The following is a 21,189-nucleotide window of genomic DNA, read 5'->3' on the forward strand; positions in this document are numbered from 1 at the left end:
ATTGTCGTGATCGAGTCCTAGCACCTGCTGGCAAATAAAGAGAAAGCTTGAGCTTGTTGAAATAACACGTTTATCTACCTCCACATTCAATTTTACCTTTCTACTGGGAAAACGTGTTGCTAGCATGAAGACTGAAAACAATGCATTCTAATCCTAGTTGTATACACGAAGTTTGTCATCATAGACCTAGTTAAACGGCGTAGCCTGGCACGAGAATCCTCTAGTTCAGTGGTAGAGTTTCCGAAGTACTAATCGGAAGATCGTTGGTTTGACACCTATTGGGGGCACTCTAATTTCTTTTTCTTTGAGTACAACTTTGTCACTCACATAATAACATTTTCCACCTTCTTCATTGCTTCAGTGTATCATGGTTACCACTTTCATTTAAACTAATGCTTCCCACCAGGATAACAAGGGAAAAACAAACTAGAGGTCTTTGTACAAATACTCATAACTAAATCTCTTGAGTTGTGTTTCGTTAGTCCCCTCGCTTACGTCAAGTCAATCTCTAGCGGGTGAACAGGATCCTCTTAACATGGTTTTGTCTTGTATCAGAAAATGACCATAAATTTTAGTTTCAAGTGAACTAAATTTCTTTACCCCTAACTAATTTTCCGGCTCACTGCCTCAGTTTTTCTCACTATAAACCCAGACCCTCTTCAACTCTCAAAAACTGAAAGGCAATTCGTGGCAATACTGACCCATCTGTCGTGGCTCCTGGTCTATAGGTTTGTTGGTTACTAGGGAGGGGGCAAATAAAAAAAAAACTCAAGGAAAAGTTTAAGTTTCGATGTTTTCTGGGGCGACAATTACCTCTAAGAAGGCGAGCGGTGATCTGATGGCATGTGGTGTTCTGGGTAGCTTTTCATTACCAAAATCTAATTCGCCAGGCCTCCATAATCCCATACTGTCATTGAGAAAGTGATTTTGGGATTGCGGTAAAGTGAAAAAGGTCAGTAATTTACTGTCAAAGCAGAAAATGAACAGACACATTTATTTGTCCGTTAATTAACACATACCATTTTCATGTAAATACACTGTTTGCTGCTTTTGACCTAAGAAGGCGCATAATGTATTCATTTTCTCTTACATTGCTTCAAACTACTTGGAAACTAACAGCTGGAGAAGAAAGATAAAATAGCTTAGTTTCTTGCAGACTTCCAGCACTTCCCTCGACATATTCCAGGTACAGGTCTACCGCAACAGTGTATTCTGCGGCCTTAGTAGTGTCGTATTCAGAAGAAAGATCGAACTTTGACGAGACAGTTTCCCCAGCGGAAATGGTCAAGAAAGCACCTGCACCGGGATCTTCTCTCTTCATCATTATACCTTCTGGACTCAGCTCCTTTCCGTCTCGGCTGACAGTCAGACCGTTCACGGCTAGGTCGTTCAGCGGTGTGTTCCATTTTAGAACCGAATATGTGCAGTCACCGTTGTTTGTCAGGCTGAAGTCGCATACAACTGTGTCTGTTGTTTGATAAGAAGTTGCACACTCGACTGAGGCAGAAAAAAGCCTGGTACAGAAATAAATGATATTCTGTAAACTTCTGGGTTTAACCTTATCCTCAATTCTATACGGATCAAAACACTTTTGCTGTGGTGTTAGTATACACATTAAGGGCTTGAAAAGGAAAAAAATTAAATCTGCCCGAAAAAATGCGTTAACATTAATGATTACTGGATGGCAAGAATAGAAGTAAACTTCTAAACCTGTGCCTTGTTATTATCTTTTTTTAATCATATAATGGAAAAACAAATTTTTTTAAGATAATGAAAATTGTTCAAACAATAATATATAAAATCTGGCTAAAGCAAAGCCTGCTTAGTCTGATCATCGTGCATGATAATTAACTGAACCGAAAATTACCGTTTTATTCTCTTTTTTGCCGCTAATTTTATTTCTTTGTATCACACTCACCCAGCTTCTCGTGGATCCTCTGCCCTCACATGTGTTGTTAATACAATCAAAGTAGCTGACCAGCTGCAGAGTAATATCTTTGGTAGGATCAAGACTTTCATCTTAAAAAAAATACACAAGACCGTAAGCATGTAGAATTAAAATAACTCAATAAATAGATCTATAAACTAAAGATGATTAAGGAACAGATCAATAAAAGGTTCTTAAATGATTCGAGTTTGTTCGTATTTGTTAATTTTTCAGTCATCTCTCTTTCTTTTCATGTATGTTTGATCAATAGATAGAAAGTGGAACCAAATTCATTTCCAGTCGCTCTGAAGACACGTTGCACTGAATACGTAGCATCATGAGAACGGCCATTTTCTTCGTTTTTCTCAGCTTTTCCTATTCTCGATGATCCTTATTTATGAAAAGTGATAGACACCCGAATGCCAGAAGCGTTCTCCGTATGGCTTCAATCTCGTTTTTTTTTTTTTCTTGTTACTTATTTTGATGAATGAGAATACAGGTTAACCTTTTGATTGTGGAATGAACAGTTCCATTTAGGCTTGTTGGAAAAAAGATGAACAATTTCTTTCCTGGAAAGTTTATCTAGATCGAGCTGTTTATAGAAGAAAGACCCCTCATCTGTAAGCTGTAGTAATAAATAGCTACATTCTTTTCACAAGTATCAAACAGGAAGCTATTTTCAACTTACCATTTCGTTCGTAGGAAGAATTGAACAGTTCTGGCACAATGATTGTTCAAACGCTAATGTTAATAATTCGAGCCAAAATGCCACCTCACTATAAAAATGTTTATTCATCTAGTCCTGGCAGACAAAAAAAAACATTTTTCTTCACATGGAAACAATTCAGAAGCACTGTTGCTCGGAAAATATTTACTAACGCACTTGGACGTCTTTGTGTAATATGCGGTACCTGTAAATTAATACTTATCGGTAGTAAGCACCTTGATAATAGACACAATTCAGAAGCACTGTTGCTCGGAAAATGTTTGCTAACGCACTTGAATGTCTTTGTATAATATGCAGAGCCTGTAAATTAGTACTTATCGGCAGTAAGCATCTTGATAATGCTTGTAATAAAAAAAATTATCGCTTGACCTGATGCGATAAGTTTGAGGTAATAATGAAAAATTGGCGCTTACTTGATTTGCTTGAAAAAATGTGACTCGGGCGAGGAATTACAGAGTTTTGTGTCTGAATTTCTTTTATTGCTAATGGGAGTAACTAGCTTTAAAATTATGAGAAACAGTGGCAAATAAACCACTTGAAAACCAAACCGAACCAAAAGTCGGCAAAATTGTATTGTTAATGTTTAGCTTCAGAAACTTCGTACACATCCATAATCGGATATTGACTAACATAAGTATTGTGAGTTGCGGAGAGACCGTTGTTATGCGGAATGAAGAATGCTCTTGTCACTGCCTTTGTTCTTTCCCGCTGTTCAGTTTCCCCAAATGACTTAACAAACATTATTTAGAGTTACCATTACATTAGACAACGAGCGCGCGGCACATAGACTGGTAAGTTACGTTAAAATTTTTTTTATATTCGGCTTTCCGCCTTGCCAAAGTAGTTTTGCATTGGATAGTTCTGTTGACGACGATTATATCGGGAAGCAAAGTTTCTGTCGAATGCGCAAGGCATTCAGGGGAGTCATTTTGGGAACGTTATCGATATGAAAAGAAGTAAATTCTTGAAAAAGTCTCCGTTTAAAAAGAGGAAAACCTTGACCACAAAAAAAAGGCGACCGCAAAAAAAAAAAAAGGCGACCGTCAATTTAAAATCTGTTAAGCTAAAAGCATAACTTACAGGATAATTCTAAGTCGAAGCTAAATTATCTTCAACTAAACACTAATAAATGTTGTACAAATGTACAAAAATGGCTTCATTGTCAATTGTCTCAGTCAAACTATTCATGTTCAAAAATTAGAAATAAACTTCTCCCATATCGAGCGTACTCCAGAAGACCGTGCAGATGATTTTGAAATCCCAATATACTTTTAAATCTCTTTTCGTAAAGAACTAATAACTCGCAGGTTAGTTTGAGTTCATGTCGTTGAATCTGAAAAAGACTTTGTTTCTTTGCAGCTAATAATGAGATTCTTGTGGATATTGCTTCTACTGACGATGGTAGATGGAGAACGAATCGTAGAATCTGACAACAAGTATGTTATAAGCTACACCTTCCTTTCCTTAATTCTATTGCAATGATGCAGTAGGGGGGATTTATATTGATGGGCCTTTTCATCTGGCGAAGCTATGTTATCTTTTGGATACTATAAAAGACCACGTCAATGAATAAATCAATTCAAGAGTTTAATTTGTTTAAACGCAAAGATATATGACCCATTATACCACGGTTGGGTATTAGCTGAGACGGAACTGGTAAAACTATAAAAAAAGTGATACTTGTTAACTCGCTATTTGTTCACACAGAATATTCTCCTGTCTCCTTGATTGTCCACCGAGCTTCAAAACTATCAACAAGATTGAATGTAAGTTCCTTTTGAGAAACAACGGTAAACAAGACTATTCAGTGCTGAAATGGCGCACACCGCTGGATGGACTGAGATCAGATTGCCTGACAGTAAATACCAATGGCAAGAAGCAACGATACGATGGTGTCTACATGAAGCGCTCTGCCCCAGGCCCTGACCAATACTTGCTCGTCAAACCTGGACAAACAGTGTCGTCCACCTTTGACGTTTCAGATGCGTACGACATGACCAAAGCCGGCCTGTACTCTATGGCAGTGGACACTTATTTAGAATATGTTATGGGTAGTGTAATTAAAAAGCCAGTTATCCAATCTAACATAGCTCATTTGACATCCTCTTCCGTAAGTTACGAGATAGTTGATGGAAGTTTCATGAAGCGAACCCTGGGCCAAAGAGCGCGTTCTCTTGAAAGATCAAATGAAATTCACGAGGAAAGTCTTACCCGGGAGGGTTTGGACGTCGAATTTGATAGGAGAGGAGAAGAATCTAACGAAATTAAATATTCCTTACAGGGAGGATCTAAAGCCTTGAGAGACGAAACAGAAGTGGCAATTTTGGCTGCTAACACTAAAATAAAGTCAGCGATTCAAGATATAACGAATAATCCCCAAAGAGCAAAAATTTGGTTTGGGAAAACCTTTATGAAAGCAAGAAATGTATTCCTAGATATGAAAAGGAAATCGGCGCAGACAGAAATGATATATATCTTTGATGGAAAGCATTGCAAAAGAAATGTGTATGCGTACACTTACCTTGGCTCCCAAGAAATCTTTCTCTGCAAAGCTTTCAATGAGGCAGAAACGTTAGTTGGGTTTGATACCAAAGCGGGAATAGTAATACATGAGCTGAGTCATGCATTAAGCTACAGAGACGATGTAACATACGGTACGGAATCTTGTAAAAAACTTGCTAGAAGAAAAGCGAAAAAGGCTGTCAAAAATGCTGATAATTACGAATATTATGTTGAAAGTGCACCAAATGTATAGTCATGTTTTTACCGTCTGTGCATTTAGTCAACGATACTCGCTGAGATATAGCGATGTTTTAAATTTGGTTAGTTTGAGGTATCCATAATCTGCCTTAAGCTGAGAGAACTGACTCTAATGGGTTGAAACGGTGATATCGCGACCGACAGAACTTATATATTAAGGCTTAAATTATGTGTATGGGGGGACTGGGGGTCTTACGATATATTTAATTATAAATAAGAGGCAAGGGGGATCTTATGATCGAGTTGAAATAAAGGAATGAGTGCTAGAAAAGTTTCCAATTGTTTATCCGAGAGGGCCTATGTTAGGTTTAAATGTTTACTCAGATAAAAGTAAGTAAAAGTTACCTGACGTCGGGCTTTTTTTTGCAAAAAGTCTAAGATGGCGAATAGGGGAGTCCCCTGTGTTCTCCGGCTGGGATGTTCTCAGTTTTTTTCTCTAAAAAAATATAACTGCACATTTGGCATGTATTTGAAAAAAAATTGATATGCTCCTTCTTTGAATAGGCTCTCCGGAAGGAATAAGAAGTATTAGATTTGAATACAGGAATGGAACAATTACTAGTCGGAATGAATATTAAATCTTTTTAACACTAAAGGCAAAGTTGATGAGACACATTGTTTCACCCGATTCAGGCACTATTTCTTGTACAAGAGATCCAAATGCTGAAGCCTTTATATTTAAATGGAAAAAACTTACAAGAAACTTGCTCGATTTGAAAAATAGGGCTATTTGTTCGTTTTTGCACAGATTGTAAACATCCATGAATGAATAATGAAAACAAGTTATTCCAGATAAAGCTAGAGTGACCGTCGTCATGTGAAGTAAAGAATGCCTTATTTCTTTTTTCCTGTAAAATTTCTGTAAAGTGCATGATTCATATTACGGAGAGGCACTATTGAGAACACATGTTATGCGGTATATCTGTTGCATTGATAACATGAAAAACAAAAGAAGTCACGCAACTTCTTGCTAAAACACAGTATGAAAACAAAATTCTTCTTAAAGCACTTGATATCTAATCATTTGTCAATATCAACTACTCCAAAACATTCACCGGTCACCGGCGAAACTATGAAAATTATCCGGCCATCAATATTTCAAAAATGATTTCAAACAAACTAGCAAAACAATTAAGTTCGTCAAAGCTAGGATGAAGAGTAACCGAAGCTGGCCGGTAAGAAATGATCTTTGGCATTTTGAGACTAGGTAAACAACCATTAGAAAAGGTAAATAACCGCGTGAATTTCCGAGATGCAACGTGGTTGATGTGGGAAGAAAGAATGCTTCCAGATTTTGCTTTACATTCGTGCTCAATATAAGTGGAACACATTCTCTCTTAGAGTCATCACTGAGACATCGACCACGTTCGAAGCACACAACTTGGTGAGTTGACTTTTTTGCATGCTGTGGACCAATTCTATTGTTTACTGAGAAGTTACTGGAACTTGCTGCTCGAGGTATTAATCATGAAAGCCGGCCATGATCAATATCTGAAATAATCGACCGCTTAGAAATTTTTGAATACCAAGAAATTTGTAAACGGGAGTGCCACTGAAAAGATTTCTTTTAGGTTGGCCTCAACCTTTCACTTAAGCTCCGAACTCTGATCGTCTATTCTATCGACTAACTGTCATGCATTTCATATGAGTAAATTGCTCGTTGAGAACGGATCAAAATCTCTGAAAAATTTATCTTGCTTCACAGTTTACGATGAAGTTCTTGTGTATACTGTTGATTTTGGGGTCGATGGAAAGTGGACGAAGCGCCCCATTTGACATTTCCGATACCAAGGGAGTACTGAATGATCTTTTTCAATGACAAATATTGTGAATTCCAGTACAGAGAAGAAAACGGTTAGAATTATTTAAACTTTAAATCAAATAGAATCACTTAAGCTATAACTTGATCACGACGAAAACTGTGTCACTATGTAATTTAATTCGAGAGTTTTCACTGGCTCAGACATCAGACACCATGGTTAACGAAGTATTACACCAAGTAAGGGGTGTCAGCTAAAACTCTGTCTTTTGTTTTGTTTCTATGTAATGAAACAATAATGCATTGAAAAGATTAAGTTTGAGCTTAAAATAACAAAATCATCTTTTCCACAGAGTTTTCTCCTCTCATCTCGACTGTGCGTCAAACTATGAAGCAGGAAACAAGATTGAATGCAAATTCCATTTGAAAAACAACGATCAACGAGACTATTCAGTGCTAAAATGGCGTACACCGCTGGATGGACTAAGATCAAATTGCCTTACAGTCATTACCAATGGAGAGAAGCTACAATACGATAGTATTTACCCGAAGCGCTCCGCTCCAGGCCCTGATCAATACTTGCGCGTCAAACCCGGACAAACAGTGTCATCCATCTTTGGCGTTTCAGATGCGTACGACACGACCAAGGCTGGCCTGTACTCTATAGCGGTGGACACTAATTTAGAGTATGTAGCAGGTAGCTTGTCTGAGGGCCCGCTTACCCAGACTAAGATAGAACACGTATCTTCCCCTGTCGTAAGTTTCGAAGTTGTAAAAGAAAGTTTCATTAAGGAAGCCTCGGGCCAAAAAGCGCGCTTTCTTGAAAGAAAATACCGGGATTCAAAGAGAAGGTTGACAAGGGCGCGCGCGGCCTCGGGGGACGGGCATTTAAGAAAAACAAATTATACCGCGGAAATGTATAAAAATCCGCCTGCGCTGGCGATTGATGGTGATGGAAGGGATACAATACTGGTAAATAAAACTACAATAATCTTTTATGCTGCCATCTTCAACACGATATTTGCCTTTGAGGTCTCAAAAAACTGGTTACGAAAGTGCTAAAATTTGGCTTGGAACTGCTCCTTTTAGTAAGCCCAGAGAGGTTTTTAAGACAAAATGTTTGCTAATATGCTAGGGAAAAGTTTTGTTTTCAACTTTGGCGGGGCATTCTGCAAGAGTGGGTAGTTTTTGCACACGCCTTTAACGGATCATACGTAGTATTTTTACACGACATGTACAACAGGGCTGAAGATTACACCGGCTAAGATAGCGAGTGGGGTGATAGTTCATGAGCTAAGTCACGCATTGGCTGGCACAGTTGATATACAGCTTGGTGAAGGTGTAATTATTAAGCAATTATCTGCTTAATCAAACAAGCAATGAAACGTTAACTAGGAATGTCTGATGACGAATTAAAAAGTCAGCAAACTACAGAGAGCTTAGTTAACAACACAAAACGAAATATTACAAATGCCATGTGAAACTCCATAAGAATGAAATGAAATCTCCCTTTACGCTGATAATACTCTGCGCATTGTTTGTTAATTCCGCCTCAAAGCCGCTTTTTAAGTAATGATTACTACGCTTTCAAGACGATTTGAGAGAAAACATGTTTGTGAAGAAAGGGGGTAAGTTTCTAAAGAAACTGTGGTGCTGCGTCGGTGGGAGAGTATAGCAGGTAATTTAGTGTTAACAACTGAGTTGAAAACGTAAATTGGCCACCGTAAAGAGTAAAAAGGCTGACGTCGCTCTGACAAAGGGCTAACGCTCGAAACGTCAGCTTTTTACTCTTTACGGTGGCCAATTTACGTTTTCAACTCAGTTGTTAACACTAAATTACATTTTTATGAATAGATTGACAATAGCAGGTCTTCATCAGAAAGTATCTATTGGGTTTACGAGTCGCTATTAACTTGAGTAAGCAATTTCAAATCGGATTTGCCTGAATTTTGCTTCTGATTTCTACAAAAACTTATTTCCTCCGACTTTGCATGAACTTGATCAGGATGGCGTCTGTGAGAAGGATACGAGAAAGAAGACACATGATGCTGCCATGTCTTTGGTGATAAAAGCCTTGAGAGTAATCCGCTTCCGAAATGAGATTTGATTTTGTTCAGAGGTGGCGATGGGTTTTTAGGTGACGCGTGATTAAGAACAAAATTTATATATGACGCGGGAACTTTAGAGAAGGGCGAGCGTGATTTGCGAAATTATGAACCTGCGTGAGTGTGATTTGCCCCTAAAATGTACATGACCCAGGAATTTTTCTTTCAGTTCGTGAAACCTCAAGATTTCCCTGAAACCTTGTACACAATAGGAGAGATTTGAAAATTTTCCTTTTTTATACGTGAAACATGAGTTTGTTAAATTCGTAAGCGAAACGGGAAAAACACACGAGGATACTAATCTTCACCCCCTTTCTTCACTAATCTTTGATTGACAGATCTCAGGGGCCCGCAATGTATTTGCATGTAAATGGAGAAAAAGTCAGCAACTTACTTTAATTCATGAAAATAATACAGCAAACATCTATCAGCAATTTGATTTGAACAAACCCTTTAATCATTCCTCAGTTAAAAATCATTCCCTCCCCTTTGTCTACGATGGCACGTCATTTTCAAATGTCCTTTTACGGAAATTTCTTTATGCTACTTGGAAACTAACATCAGGAGAAGAAAGATAAAATAGTTCACTTTCTTCCGGACTTCCAACACTTCCCTTGACATACTCCAAATACAGGTCTACTGCAACAGTGTATTCTGCGGCCTTAGTAGTGTTGTATTCAGAAGAAAGATCGAACTTTGATGAGACGGTTTCTCCAGGAGCAATGGTCAAGAAATCGCTCGCAGCTGGATCTTCACGCTTCATTCTGATACCTTGTGGACTCAGCTCTTCCCCGTCTCGGCTGACAGTTAGACCGTCCAGGGCTAAGTCGTTCAGCGGTGTATTCCATTTTAGCACCGAATATGCGCTTTCACCGTTGTTTGCCAGGTTGAAGTCGCACATAACTTCGTCTGTAGTTTTGTAAGAGGAAAGACACTCGATGGAAGCAGAAAATAGTCTGAACAAAGACAAATAATTATTAATATAAGTTGAGTTTTCAAAATATTGAAAGATAGTTTTCAAACGGTTGAGTTCCCCTTGGGAATCTTAACAAGCTGGTATTGGTAGATTTTTCAGACATTTTTTAAGAAAGAAGACAACACGTTATATTTTTAAGTCACGTTTCAACACTTCTATTGTCATCCTCGGTTTTTTAACGCAGAGTAAAACGTTGCAATTTTAATGTTAAACAGAACACTAATTTGTTATAACCTCAAAAGGACAAAGTAATGCTAAGAAGATAGCTAATGATTTAATTTAATGTGTGTTGCGTGAGGGAAATACCAATTGTTTACGCAAAAATAAAAGGGATTAGAGCTGACGCACATTACAGCCCTATCGGGATAGAATCTTTCATGACAAACACATTACCGATTTCGAAAGATCAAAATGCTTCTTAATGTCTAAGCTAATAGAATTTTGATGATACGACTCTCAGCTCATACCTTTCCCATAAGAGGTGAATTGTTTTATTTCCTAACTTCATTTACCACTTACATATTTATTCTATATTTTCACTTACTGCACATCCCGTGCATCCTCTGCTTTCAAATGTGCTGCTGATGCAGCCACAAGAGTTGACCAGAGTAAAAGCTTTGCAGTCATCAGGATTTTCATCTAAAACAATAGGTATATTATGAAGATTAAATGAGCAGATTGTCAATGTTACGAACACTGAAATAAGGGCACTTTTCTTTACATAACGACATTAAAACGCCGTTGCCTAGAAAAGCATAATTTAACAAGGATTTTTTTAGGAGACGAGTCAAAAATTTGGTTTGGACCACTGAGCCACTAAGGATGCAAAAATTCTGTGGAAGAAAACAGCATGCAAGATCAATATGTTTACTGGTTATCGCAGTGAAGTGGGCACTATAGTTCATGAGCTGACACACACCATCATTCATACTGCTGACTATTATTACGGCCGTAGGAGGATAAAAAATCCCGGTAAATGGATTCCTGAACGCGCTGCCTTAAATGGTGCTAATTATGCGCATTTTGTGGAAAGTTTAACCAAGTAATGCATTCTTTTCTGATCATTTGACAAGGTTCGAATATTGTTTAAAAGAGGTACAATAATGGTCAAGAATTAAATTTCAGCCGGAGATTTAACAATTGAGCTAGGTAACGAAAAGGGTAAGTATTGGCTTCAATTTGAATCAGTATTTACAAAGATGTAAAGGCTTTTCCTGTAGGAAAGCGAATAAAAGATGTTTGCGTTAAAACGATAACGTTTCAGTTTTTTCATCCGTTTCATGGGCAGATGTCTAAGCCAGGTAACCAAATATCAAAATATATTCTTCCTCTAAGTTACCGCGCTTCTGGTTTGTTATCTTCAAGTGAGAGAAAAGGGAGACTAGAAATCTTCCGAAATAATTTGCAAACATACTGTAACACACGGAAAGAAGCCAGCAAAACTTCAGGTTACGAAGGGATTCGAACCCAACCTTTTAGATTCTAGTTGGGTGCTGATGGAGGATACAATTTTCTATCAAAGAAACGATCTTCGCTTTCCTTTTCATTGATCTCTATGAGGTTAAAAGATAACAATGAAACGCACAAATGAAGTTTTTTGGCTCTTAACTTTTAAGTAGGTAACAGAAGTTTTGACCAAGATACTTGTGTTCCAAAGCTATCCTTTCTGTTGCAAATGACTGCAATTTACCATACAATTTGATTTTGGATCATGAATTTATGCATCGAGCACCTTTATCATTATTAACTTACCTTCTCTTTTTTTTCCTTCGCTTTAAAAGAACTCCAGTTGTAGCTGAATGATTGTTCAACCGTCGAAGCTAAGAGTCAGCTTTGAATCACCGCTCCCATTAAAATAATGGTTATTCATCTATTTCTAAGACACAAACGAATTCTTCTCCGCATAGAGATAATTTGAAGTCCAGTAGGTATGCTTATTAAAGGTTATTGCTTCCAAAGGAGATATTTACCCTGGCTTTGACATATCATTAGGGCGGCATTTTTGCTTTTGCAAACTTCCCGTTGTTCTCGAACGTTGCAATTTAAACAATGTTTTTAGAAATTTTCTTTCATTTGGACCTAATTAGACATCATTCTTCTAGAATGAAGATCTTTATTTAACGGAATCTTCCCACAATATTTCTCAAGTTGTTTGGCAATCCATGAACTAAGTTAGAATTGTATTTTTACTTTTTGAAGAAACTATCAGTGAATTCATGGTAAGCTCTTTTCCCAGTAATTACTTAACAAAACAAATGACTAAAGCACGACTTTGATAAATAGCGTTTCATTAAGGCCAATTTAGTACAAATTTTCATGTAAAGTTTATGTTAACAACGATTTCTTTCTAGAAGTCGCCAAGTGAGAAATCAAAAATTCCGAGTTAACGGAGCATCTTTGTTGTTGGAGAGAGTAGTGAAAAATTTCATAACCTGGAAATAATAATTAAAAAAAAAGCCGATCTAATTGGCTTTTCGGGCACTGTGAACAATCGGCCCGGAAAGATGAATAACCAGCCGGGGGACATCTGAAAAATGTTATTAAAATCTGATATTCTAATAGATACCGTATGGTTGTCACGCGAAATAAAGAATGTTTGTAAAACGTACTGTTTTACTCCTTTTTCATCGTCTATCAAGTGTATAGTACACATTTGCAAGAGGTATCTTTAAGCATTACACGTCTCGCACAGATAAACAGGTGAGGCCATCTTTCCTACAGTTACTTCTAGGGATGATGGATCATGAGCCATATAGGCGGCAACGAGTTGGTAAACAGCTCTAGCCTGGCTTGATAGAGTTATCTTAAGAACTGACTAAGATCTGTGGTTAGAATGAACGGCCGTTTGCGAAATATAACTGGTAACTGGATACTCTGAAAAACAAGTAAAGGTTCGGAATACTCTGAGGTCGAACCAAAACTTTTGATTAACTGCAGCGGCGTGTATCGGTGTGACGTTAACAAAGGGCAATAAAATACGAGCATGATCAGCCTTCACAAAACTATGCAGTTTCTCTTAAAAAAAGATCAGAGAAAATTTTGAAAATAGACGTTTACTATAAATACTCTGAACGTTTAGAAAAAAAAATCGTATTGAACAACTAAACCTCAACGAAGGAAAGTAAAGAATCCAATTGTTGTACTCGAGGATCATTCTGCTGCTTCCAATCTATCACGGTATAAAAATCCACCCAAGGCCCTGAAAGAAGCTTTTATTAGAGAGGGTGATTTTAAGTATGTCAGCTCGCAAAGCTTCTCCCCTTCAACTAAGAGTAGAGAGTATTTCAAAACGCTCCCTCCCCATTCAATAACGATACAAGAAAGAGATTTGGCAGGTTGGCTTGAGTGTTGTTAAAAACGCTCTTACAAAAGCTTAGAAAGATCTGTTTTATTTTCAGAGCCGATGATGAAACTTCTGTGGTTGTTTATCATACTAAAGATGGTGGATGGAGGACAAATGGTGGAATTTGATACTTCCGATACCACGTAAGTGGTGAGCTTTTTTTTCTACAAATAGATATTGTGAATCGTGATCATTTGAATCAGCCTGATGCAAGACCCATGCAAGGTTGCAATAATAATAAATTTGAAAGGCAGAGCTTTCCATTATAAAACAGCAACGTTGGACGTTAACAGATTTAGAATCTTGATAATTAAATACAAGCAGAGTTTGGACTGTTAAGTTATGTTATGGAACCATTATACTACACCCTTAGTAGTTATGTAAGTAGATCAGTCAGCTAAAACGATGAGTATGCTGTACAATAAACTCGACAGGTTATAACGAAAAGGAATTTTGTTCTACACAGGGCATTCTCCTCCTACATCGACTGCACACCTAACTTTGCAACGTCCGACAAGATTGAATGCAAGTTTCATTTGAGAAACAACGGCCAACAAGACTATTCAGTGCTGAAATGGCGTACACCGTTGGATGGACTGAGATCGAATTGCTTGACAGTCACTTCCAATGGCAAGAAGCTACAATACGATGGTATTTACCTGAAGCGCTCCGCTCCAGGCCCTAATCAATACTTGCTCGTCAAGGCGGGACAAACAGTGTCATCCACTTTCGATGTTTCTGATGCGTACGACATGACCAAGACTGGATTATACTCCATAGCAGTCGACACTTACTTAGAATATGTAAAGGGTAGTGTAACTGAAAAGCCAGTGAGCCAGACTAAGATAGAACATTTATCGTCCCCTGTAGTAAGTTATGAAATAGATAAAATGAATTTTATCAAGGGAACCTCGGGTCAAAGGGCGCGCACTGAAGAAAGCGTGACCAAGGATGCTTTGGAAGACCATATTTTTTACGTCAAAAGAGGTCAGGACCTGAAGGCATCTCTTAAATATAAAATAAAGGGAGGGTCCCCTGACGTGAAAAGGGAAACAGAACTTGCTATTGTAGCTGTGTACAATTACGTTCAGTCAGCCGGTCAAGACCTTGAGAATAATCCCCCAAGAACTAAAACTTGGTTTGGATCTTCTCCCACTGACAAACCCAAGTGGGTTTTTGATAAAATGGAACGAGTATTATCAAAGGATAGATTTGCTTACATTATTGGCGGAAGAGAGTGCGATGAAGATACTTACGCTTATACAACATTTGGAGCACGACGAATGTTCCTTTGCAACTTGTACAGCATCGCCGACCCACTGATTGGGTATGACACAAAATTGGGAATCATAATTCATGAGTTAAGCCATGCAGTGGCTCGTAGGGACGATATAGTATACGGCCAATATAGTTGTAAACAGCTCGCTATAAAAGATCCAAAAGCCGCTCGGAATAATGCTGACAATTACGAATATTTTGTGGAAAGTGGAACAATTTCGAGTCTATAATCAGTTCATGACCCATTAAACGCCTTTGGGAAGGGTTAGTAAGGGGGGAAGGGGAGGGTGGGGGGCTTTAGCGTTCTATAACAAGTTACACTACAACGATCGATATAATATCATTTTCAAGTCGTAATTGTGTGAAAATGTAGAAATTTAATTGGTTAAAGCGTGGAAAAAGATTAAAAGGGGACAACTGCCATGAACGTACTGGTTAAACTTAAACGGATAAAACTTTAAAGGGGTTAAACTTTAATGTTAAGGGTTGTATTTTGTACCTAAGAGAAAGCAAGTAAAACATGTCTTAACTTGTCTTAGGAAGGTATCAATAAAGGTTTTTTTCGGGGAGGTGCTTTTTTCTAAATGTAGGTATGCTAGGATAAAAGAAATGCCGTTTTTCAGGGAGGGTAGACACTGTTTACAAACGAGTTCGGAAAGTAAATTAGTGTTTATAGGAATGAAACATGGAGCAATGCTGACTCACCGAAAGTGTACCTATGCACCTGAGGCACAAAGTAATGAAAATTTATGTGAAATCGTAAAACTTCTGGTTTTTATTTTTTGAAAAGAGCAAAAACCTCATATTTGAGACTATACTCGTGACTTGTAACTCTTTCATTTGGGAATTGCGAAGGATACTTTGCCCCGGCATAAATTTTGTTAAAATTCGCACGTGAGAAGGAATGAAAAAGCTCTTTTTTTTTGCTGTACCCTTAAGAGAGATGGTGCCCACCTGGTGCTAGAGGCCATAACGTGTTAGGAGAAAAAGAAAAAGCAAGAAAAAAAAAAGAGAGAGAGAACGTCGATGTAAGAGTCATAACGTGTTTGTCCTTTGTGAGACGTTCGGTGGGCTTCTGTACAATCAACCTTGCAAATTCATTTGCACACCTTAATCATAAATTTAATAGAAACAGCCGACTTTCTTTTATCGTATTAAAGAGAGTGACTAACATCTAATTTATCCCCACAATGTCAGCCCTGAATCACATACTGAGGTCACGAAATTAAAGGAAATAATCACCAACTTGATTGTTAAACAACTTCTCCTCGTCAGCACCTCAGGAAATGTATAGAAAACAGTGTGAAGAACGAGCATTGCAAATATTATGCATTGTGAATTGTTTCCTCTTGATTTAACTCACTGTTTCTAATTTTGTATTCATCGCTGTTAACTGGCTGAGGCTTGGCTGTGTGGAGTGTTTTTACTAAGTTAAAACAATCACTTTATACTTATTTTCATCATCAAATCGTGAAAGGCAGTCAAATCTGAGAATGAGACCGCTTTGTAAGTCTGTTTGACAGTTTTAGGTCTGTCGTGTTTGTGAAACATAGTCACGTATCGCCGCAACAACCAAAGGATCTTTGATCAGCGAAACTATTGTAAATATGAGGATTTTAGTGACGCTACAGCTTTACAATAAAGAAACAAGAAATATAATCTCTATTCTAATCTACTTGGTGCATACCAATGATGATTTGTAATCAAAGACCACATTCCTCGCGCTGTTAAACCGAAATGGAGACTTTTGTCCTTACAACGCTTTGCTGGAGTTTCTTGTTTTTCACGGTGTCTGTGGCAAGTCGCAGAACATCGGTACATGATAAATGTCGAACGACGAAAGGAAACCCTCAGGAAAACAAGTGCAGTACAGTGATAAATGGAAACTATTACGCGGGAACTAACGAGGAGATGCAGACCGTTCTTCAAGGAATTCAAGCACAGCTTACTGACCTACAAGAACTTCTGCGTGATATGAAGATAGAGAAAGAAAACAAAACTGGTAAAAATTTAACACTAATGTTTTCTGTTTATTAAAGAGTGTTTCGTTAGAACAACTTGTGATTAGTTCTCTTTGTATTTTTTCAGGATAAACTTTTTCTACTGTTCAAACAGAGAAGTTCTAAAATGTTTCAATTGGTACATTTCTCATCAAAATTGATTTACTCAGATGAATCTACTCAGTCTTGAATATTTTGTTTCCGTGGTGCTTATGTCTACTTTGATGAATCTTTCAAATATGAAATTGATTCAATCTTTCCCTTCTTGTAGTCAAGAACCGAAACTGCGCTGACCTTTTCGAGTCCGGTGAGAGAATCAGTGGAGTGTACACTATAAGCCCGGATAGCAGCCGCGGTCCTTTCGACGTCTATTGTGATCATAAAACAGCTGGTGGAGAATGGACAGTGATTCAGAAAAGATTGGATGGCTCAGTAGATTTTTATCGCGGCTGGGCCGACTACAAGCGCGGTTTTGGTAACTTGAACGGCGAGTTCTGGCTCGGTTTGGACAAGATGCATCAGTTGACTAAGGCAGGTAGGAACATATTTCGAATAGAGCTGGAAGGGAAAAACGGCCTACGCCGACTACGACATGTTTGCAGTGGCAAGTGAGAGAGCTAAGTATCAACTGAGCCTTGGAACTTACTCTGGTAAGTACATCAATGTTTGATGAATAACAAAATACTTAAAAAACACAGTAACCCGAAGATAAGATCTCGCGGCACGGTCCAAAGTATAAATAAAATTGCGCGAAATAATTTATATGAACTCCAGACATTTTTTTTCATTTTAGCACAAACAATCTCGTCTGTGGTTTCTCTATACACTGTGGGATGAACGATTTAATAATCTTAAGTCGAGCTAGTAGCTCATCCTGTTATGCTAGAGCCGAAGGAAACCTTTGAAATAAGCGTAGTACGCTTTAATTGGATATCAGATGATAACTGTTCGCATTACAAGTTACACAGAAACTCATTGGCGTGTCTGCGTGGGCCAATTAACACTAGTTATTCCATCAAGTGGATTTGTAGCAAAGAATTTAAAGGTCAGACAAGAAGAATTTATCAAAGTATCCATTTATCCGCAGGTACGGCTGGTGATTCTTTCTCCTTCCAGCGTGGTGCTCCTTTCTCAACTAAAGATCAGGACAATGATCCTGATAAACGTCACTGCGCTAGAATGTTTAAGGGAGGCTGGTGGTACAGCTTGTGTCGCCATGCAAACCTGAACGGTTTGTACCAACCTGGGCCGCATTCATCTAAGGCTGATGGTATTAATTGGTATCATTGGAAAGGAAATTACTATTCAGCCAAGAGATCGGAGATGAAAATAAGGCCCGTAAATTTGTGAGTCTTCTGCCATGTACGGAGTTGTCAACTGCTCATGAATAAAATTCAATGGATCATATTTAAATTGCCTTCATTTTTGTGTATGTGTAACGTGAAAGAGAGTTGCGACGAGAGGAGTTTGCTTGAGGAAAGTAAGTTACGTTGCTATGAGTGGGTTAAGGATCTGGCTTTCATCGCAACTCCCTTTTCCTCTCTTGTTACATCTGAGGATTGTGAATAAAAGGAGATAAAGAGCGGTCTCATATCTAGTGTCGAAAGCTATTAAAAGCTATATCTCCAACTTATATTCTACAAAACTCGCATAACCATCGAGATCGATGTGCTCCAACTTTATCAAGCGTTACTTCCTCGCTTGAGTATTCTTGTGCAATGTAAGATGATCTTCATGGATTTACTTTGAGTTGAGGAATTTAACCATTTTGGAATTCGATGTTTTGAATTCTATTGCGTCGGAGGCGGCAATCTTGTGCAAGCCTCTAAACACTTTACAATATGAAAGAGAGAGAAACAAATATTTCAAATAAACAAAATGTGTCTAAAAATCCGAACTGGCAGGAAGTTGAACTCGGGGCGACCAAGAACAACTTCAGTGAGTGTCAGGGAGGAAGACTTGAACCCAGAACTACCATACAGCACTATTTAAATTGTAAATTGAATTAAACTGAACTTTCATTAAAAAGAGAAATATCTTTTTAACGTCCTGGACGTCCAACTAGAAATAACTGACTTTGATTATGGCGACGTTCACCGTGAAAGGGTATATGATGCCATAAGAAAAAATCAGTTGTCATCTGCCCTGAGTGTTGATGATTTGAACCATAATCCGAATAAAACCTAATAATTAAGGCCAAAACTAAACTGACGCGAGAACTTTACAGAAAGGCGAGCGAAATTCGCGAATTTATGAATATGAGATACCAAAAAATGATAAAGCAAACATGTATCAGCAAGTTGATTTGAGACTCTTTAATCACTCTTCAGTAAGAATCATTCCCTCCCCTTTGTCTACGATGGCATTTCATTTTCAAATGCCCTTTTACGGAAATTTCTTTAAGCTACTTGGAAACTAACATCAGGAGAAGAAAGATAAAATAGTTCACTTTCTTCCGGACTTCCAACACTTCCCTTGACATACTCCAAATACAAGTCTACTGCAACAGTGTATTCTGCGGCCTTAGTAGTGTTGTATTCAGAAGAAAGATCGAACTTTGATGAGACGGTTTCTCCAGAAGCAATGGTCAAGAAATCGCTCGCAGCTGGATCTTCACGTTTCATTCTGATACCTTGTGGACTCAGCTCTTCCCCGTCTCGGCTGACAGTTAGACCGTCCAAGGCTAAGTCGTTCAGCGGTGTATTCCATTTTAGCACCGAATATGCGCTTTCACCGTTGTTTGCCAGGTTGAAGTCGCACATAACTTCGTCTGTAGTTTTGTAAGAGGAAAGACACTCGATGGAAGCAGAAAATAGTCTGAACAAAGACAAATAATTATTAATATAAGTTGAGTTTTCAAAATATTGAAAGATAGTTTTCAAACGGTTGAGTTCCCCTTGGGAATCTTAACAAGCTGGTATTGGTAGATTTTTCAGACATTTTTTAAGAAAGAAGACAACACGTTATATTTTTAAGTCACGTTTCAACACTTCTATTGTCATCCTCGGTTTTTTAACGCAGAGTAAAACGTTGCAATTTTAATGTTAAACAGAACACTAATTTGTAATAACCTCAAAAGGACAAAGTAATGCTAAGAAAATAGCTAATGATTTAATTTAATGTGTGTTGCGTGAGGGAAAATACCAATTGTTTACGCAGAAATAACAGGCATTAGAGCCGACGCACATTACAGCCCTATCGGGATAGAATCTTTCATGACAAACACATTACCGATTTCGAAAGATCAAAATGCTTCTTGATGTCTAAGCTAATAGAATTTTGATGATACGACTCTCAGCTCATACCTTTCCCTTAAGAGGTGACTTGTTCTATTTCCTAACTTCATTTACCACTTACATATTTATTCTATATTTTCACTTACTGCACATCCCGTGCATCCTCTGCTTTCGAATGTGCTGCTGATGCAGCCACAAGAGTTGACCAGAGTAAAAACTTTGCAGTCATCAGGATTTTCATCTAAAACAATAGGTATATTATGGAAATTAAATGAACAGATTATCAATGTTACGAACACTGAAATAAGGACACTATTCTTTACATAACGACATTAAAACACCGTTGCTTTGAAAAGCATAATTTAACAAGGATTTTTTTCAGGAATATCAAAAATCAAAGGGCGGAATTTCTAAACCAAAAGTTTCAAGGACTATAAGTTTTGAATAAGAGAGATCGAAAGACAAAAACGAAAAATGATTCCGGAAACTGATGGAAAAAAAAACTTGGGCTTTTGAAGTTTCATAAAAAAACCATTAAGGGAAGTTGAGTCATTAAGGTGTACTGGCCCTAGAAAAGGCTGATTGAAATAAAATAATTACAGTCACGAAATAAATAATGTTTTTTTGTTCGGCTTCAGACAAGGGCAGCTGAGTTAGAACCTCGTCAACATATGGAACTTTTCCCCTCCAAAGTATCGCTTAAAGTAGGACCACGTTTGAAAAATGCAACGAAGAAGGTCTTTTCAAAACTTACTATTACCAGGAAAGTTTAATCCAAAATGTATCATCCCTGTTATGATTACGAACCACTAATGTTTAAATGACTGGTTTTAAAGTAAGCTTAAAAAAAAACCTAGGAATCATGGCGAGCTTTGAGTACAAATTGAATTGATGTCACTAGTCGTACGAGGATTAAGGGCAAATTGTTATGAATCATCGGCAGGATACAATTGGGAATTAAGATAACATAACTATAGTTAAACACAAAGTATCATGCGAAATGAGGATTGCTAAAGTACCGTTTTTCTCAATTTAAATTACACGAAACACTTTCCATTAAGTTACAATTAGCAGCCCT

General features: G+C 37.8%; 4 protein-coding genes and 1 pseudogene across 4 annotated transcripts; 3 read left to right on the forward strand and 2 right to left on the reverse strand.

Moving 5' to 3' along the window:
- Positions 1-4,052: 4,052 nt before the first annotated feature.
- LOC131798246 (extracellular protease-like) lies at positions 4,053-5,409 on the forward strand. Its single transcript, XM_059115910.1, has 2 exons — positions 4,053-4,090; positions 4,362-5,409. The coding sequence occupies exons 1-2, from the start codon at positions 4,053-4,055 to the stop codon at positions 5,407-5,409; spliced, it is 1,086 nt and encodes a 361-aa protein (XP_058971893.1).
- Positions 5,410-9,784: 4,375 nt separating this feature from the next.
- LOC131798247 (extracellular protease-like) lies at positions 9,785-10,901 on the reverse strand. The gene is made up of 2 exons (XM_059115911.2): positions 10,799-10,901; positions 9,785-10,234 (listed from the first exon to the last, which is right to left on the reverse strand). The coding sequence occupies exons 1-2, from the start codon at positions 10,891-10,893 to the stop codon at positions 9,817-9,819; spliced, it is 513 nt and encodes a 170-aa protein (XP_058971894.1). The 5' UTR covers positions 10,894-10,901; the 3' UTR covers positions 9,785-9,816.
- A 2,759-nt stretch (positions 10,902-13,660) lies between these two features.
- Positions 13,661-15,105, forward strand: LOC131798248 (extracellular protease-like). Its single transcript, XM_059115912.2, has 2 exons — positions 13,661-13,740; positions 14,064-15,105. Exons 1-2 carry the CDS (start codon positions 13,661-13,663, stop codon positions 15,103-15,105), a joined length of 1,122 nt encoding a protein of 373 aa, XP_058971895.2.
- A 979-nt stretch (positions 15,106-16,084) lies between these two features.
- On the forward strand, positions 16,085-18,288 carry LOC131798226 (microfibril-associated glycoprotein 4-like; annotated as a pseudogene).
- A 900-nt stretch (positions 18,289-19,188) lies between these two features.
- On the reverse strand, positions 19,189-20,408 carry LOC131798204 (extracellular protease-like). The gene is made up of 2 exons (XM_059115858.2): positions 20,258-20,408; positions 19,189-19,692 (listed from the first exon to the last, which is right to left on the reverse strand). The coding sequence occupies exons 1-2, from the start codon at positions 20,350-20,352 to the stop codon at positions 19,275-19,277; spliced, it is 513 nt and encodes a 170-aa protein (XP_058971841.2). The 5' UTR covers positions 20,353-20,408; the 3' UTR covers positions 19,189-19,274.
- Between the last annotated feature and the right edge of the window lie 781 nt (positions 20,409-21,189).

This window comes from Pocillopora verrucosa, chromosome 6 (genome assembly GCF_036669915.1).
Source record: "Pocillopora verrucosa isolate sample1 chromosome 6, ASM3666991v2, whole genome shotgun sequence".
Lineage (NCBI taxonomy): Eukaryota > Metazoa > Cnidaria > Anthozoa > Scleractinia > Pocilloporidae > Pocillopora > Pocillopora verrucosa.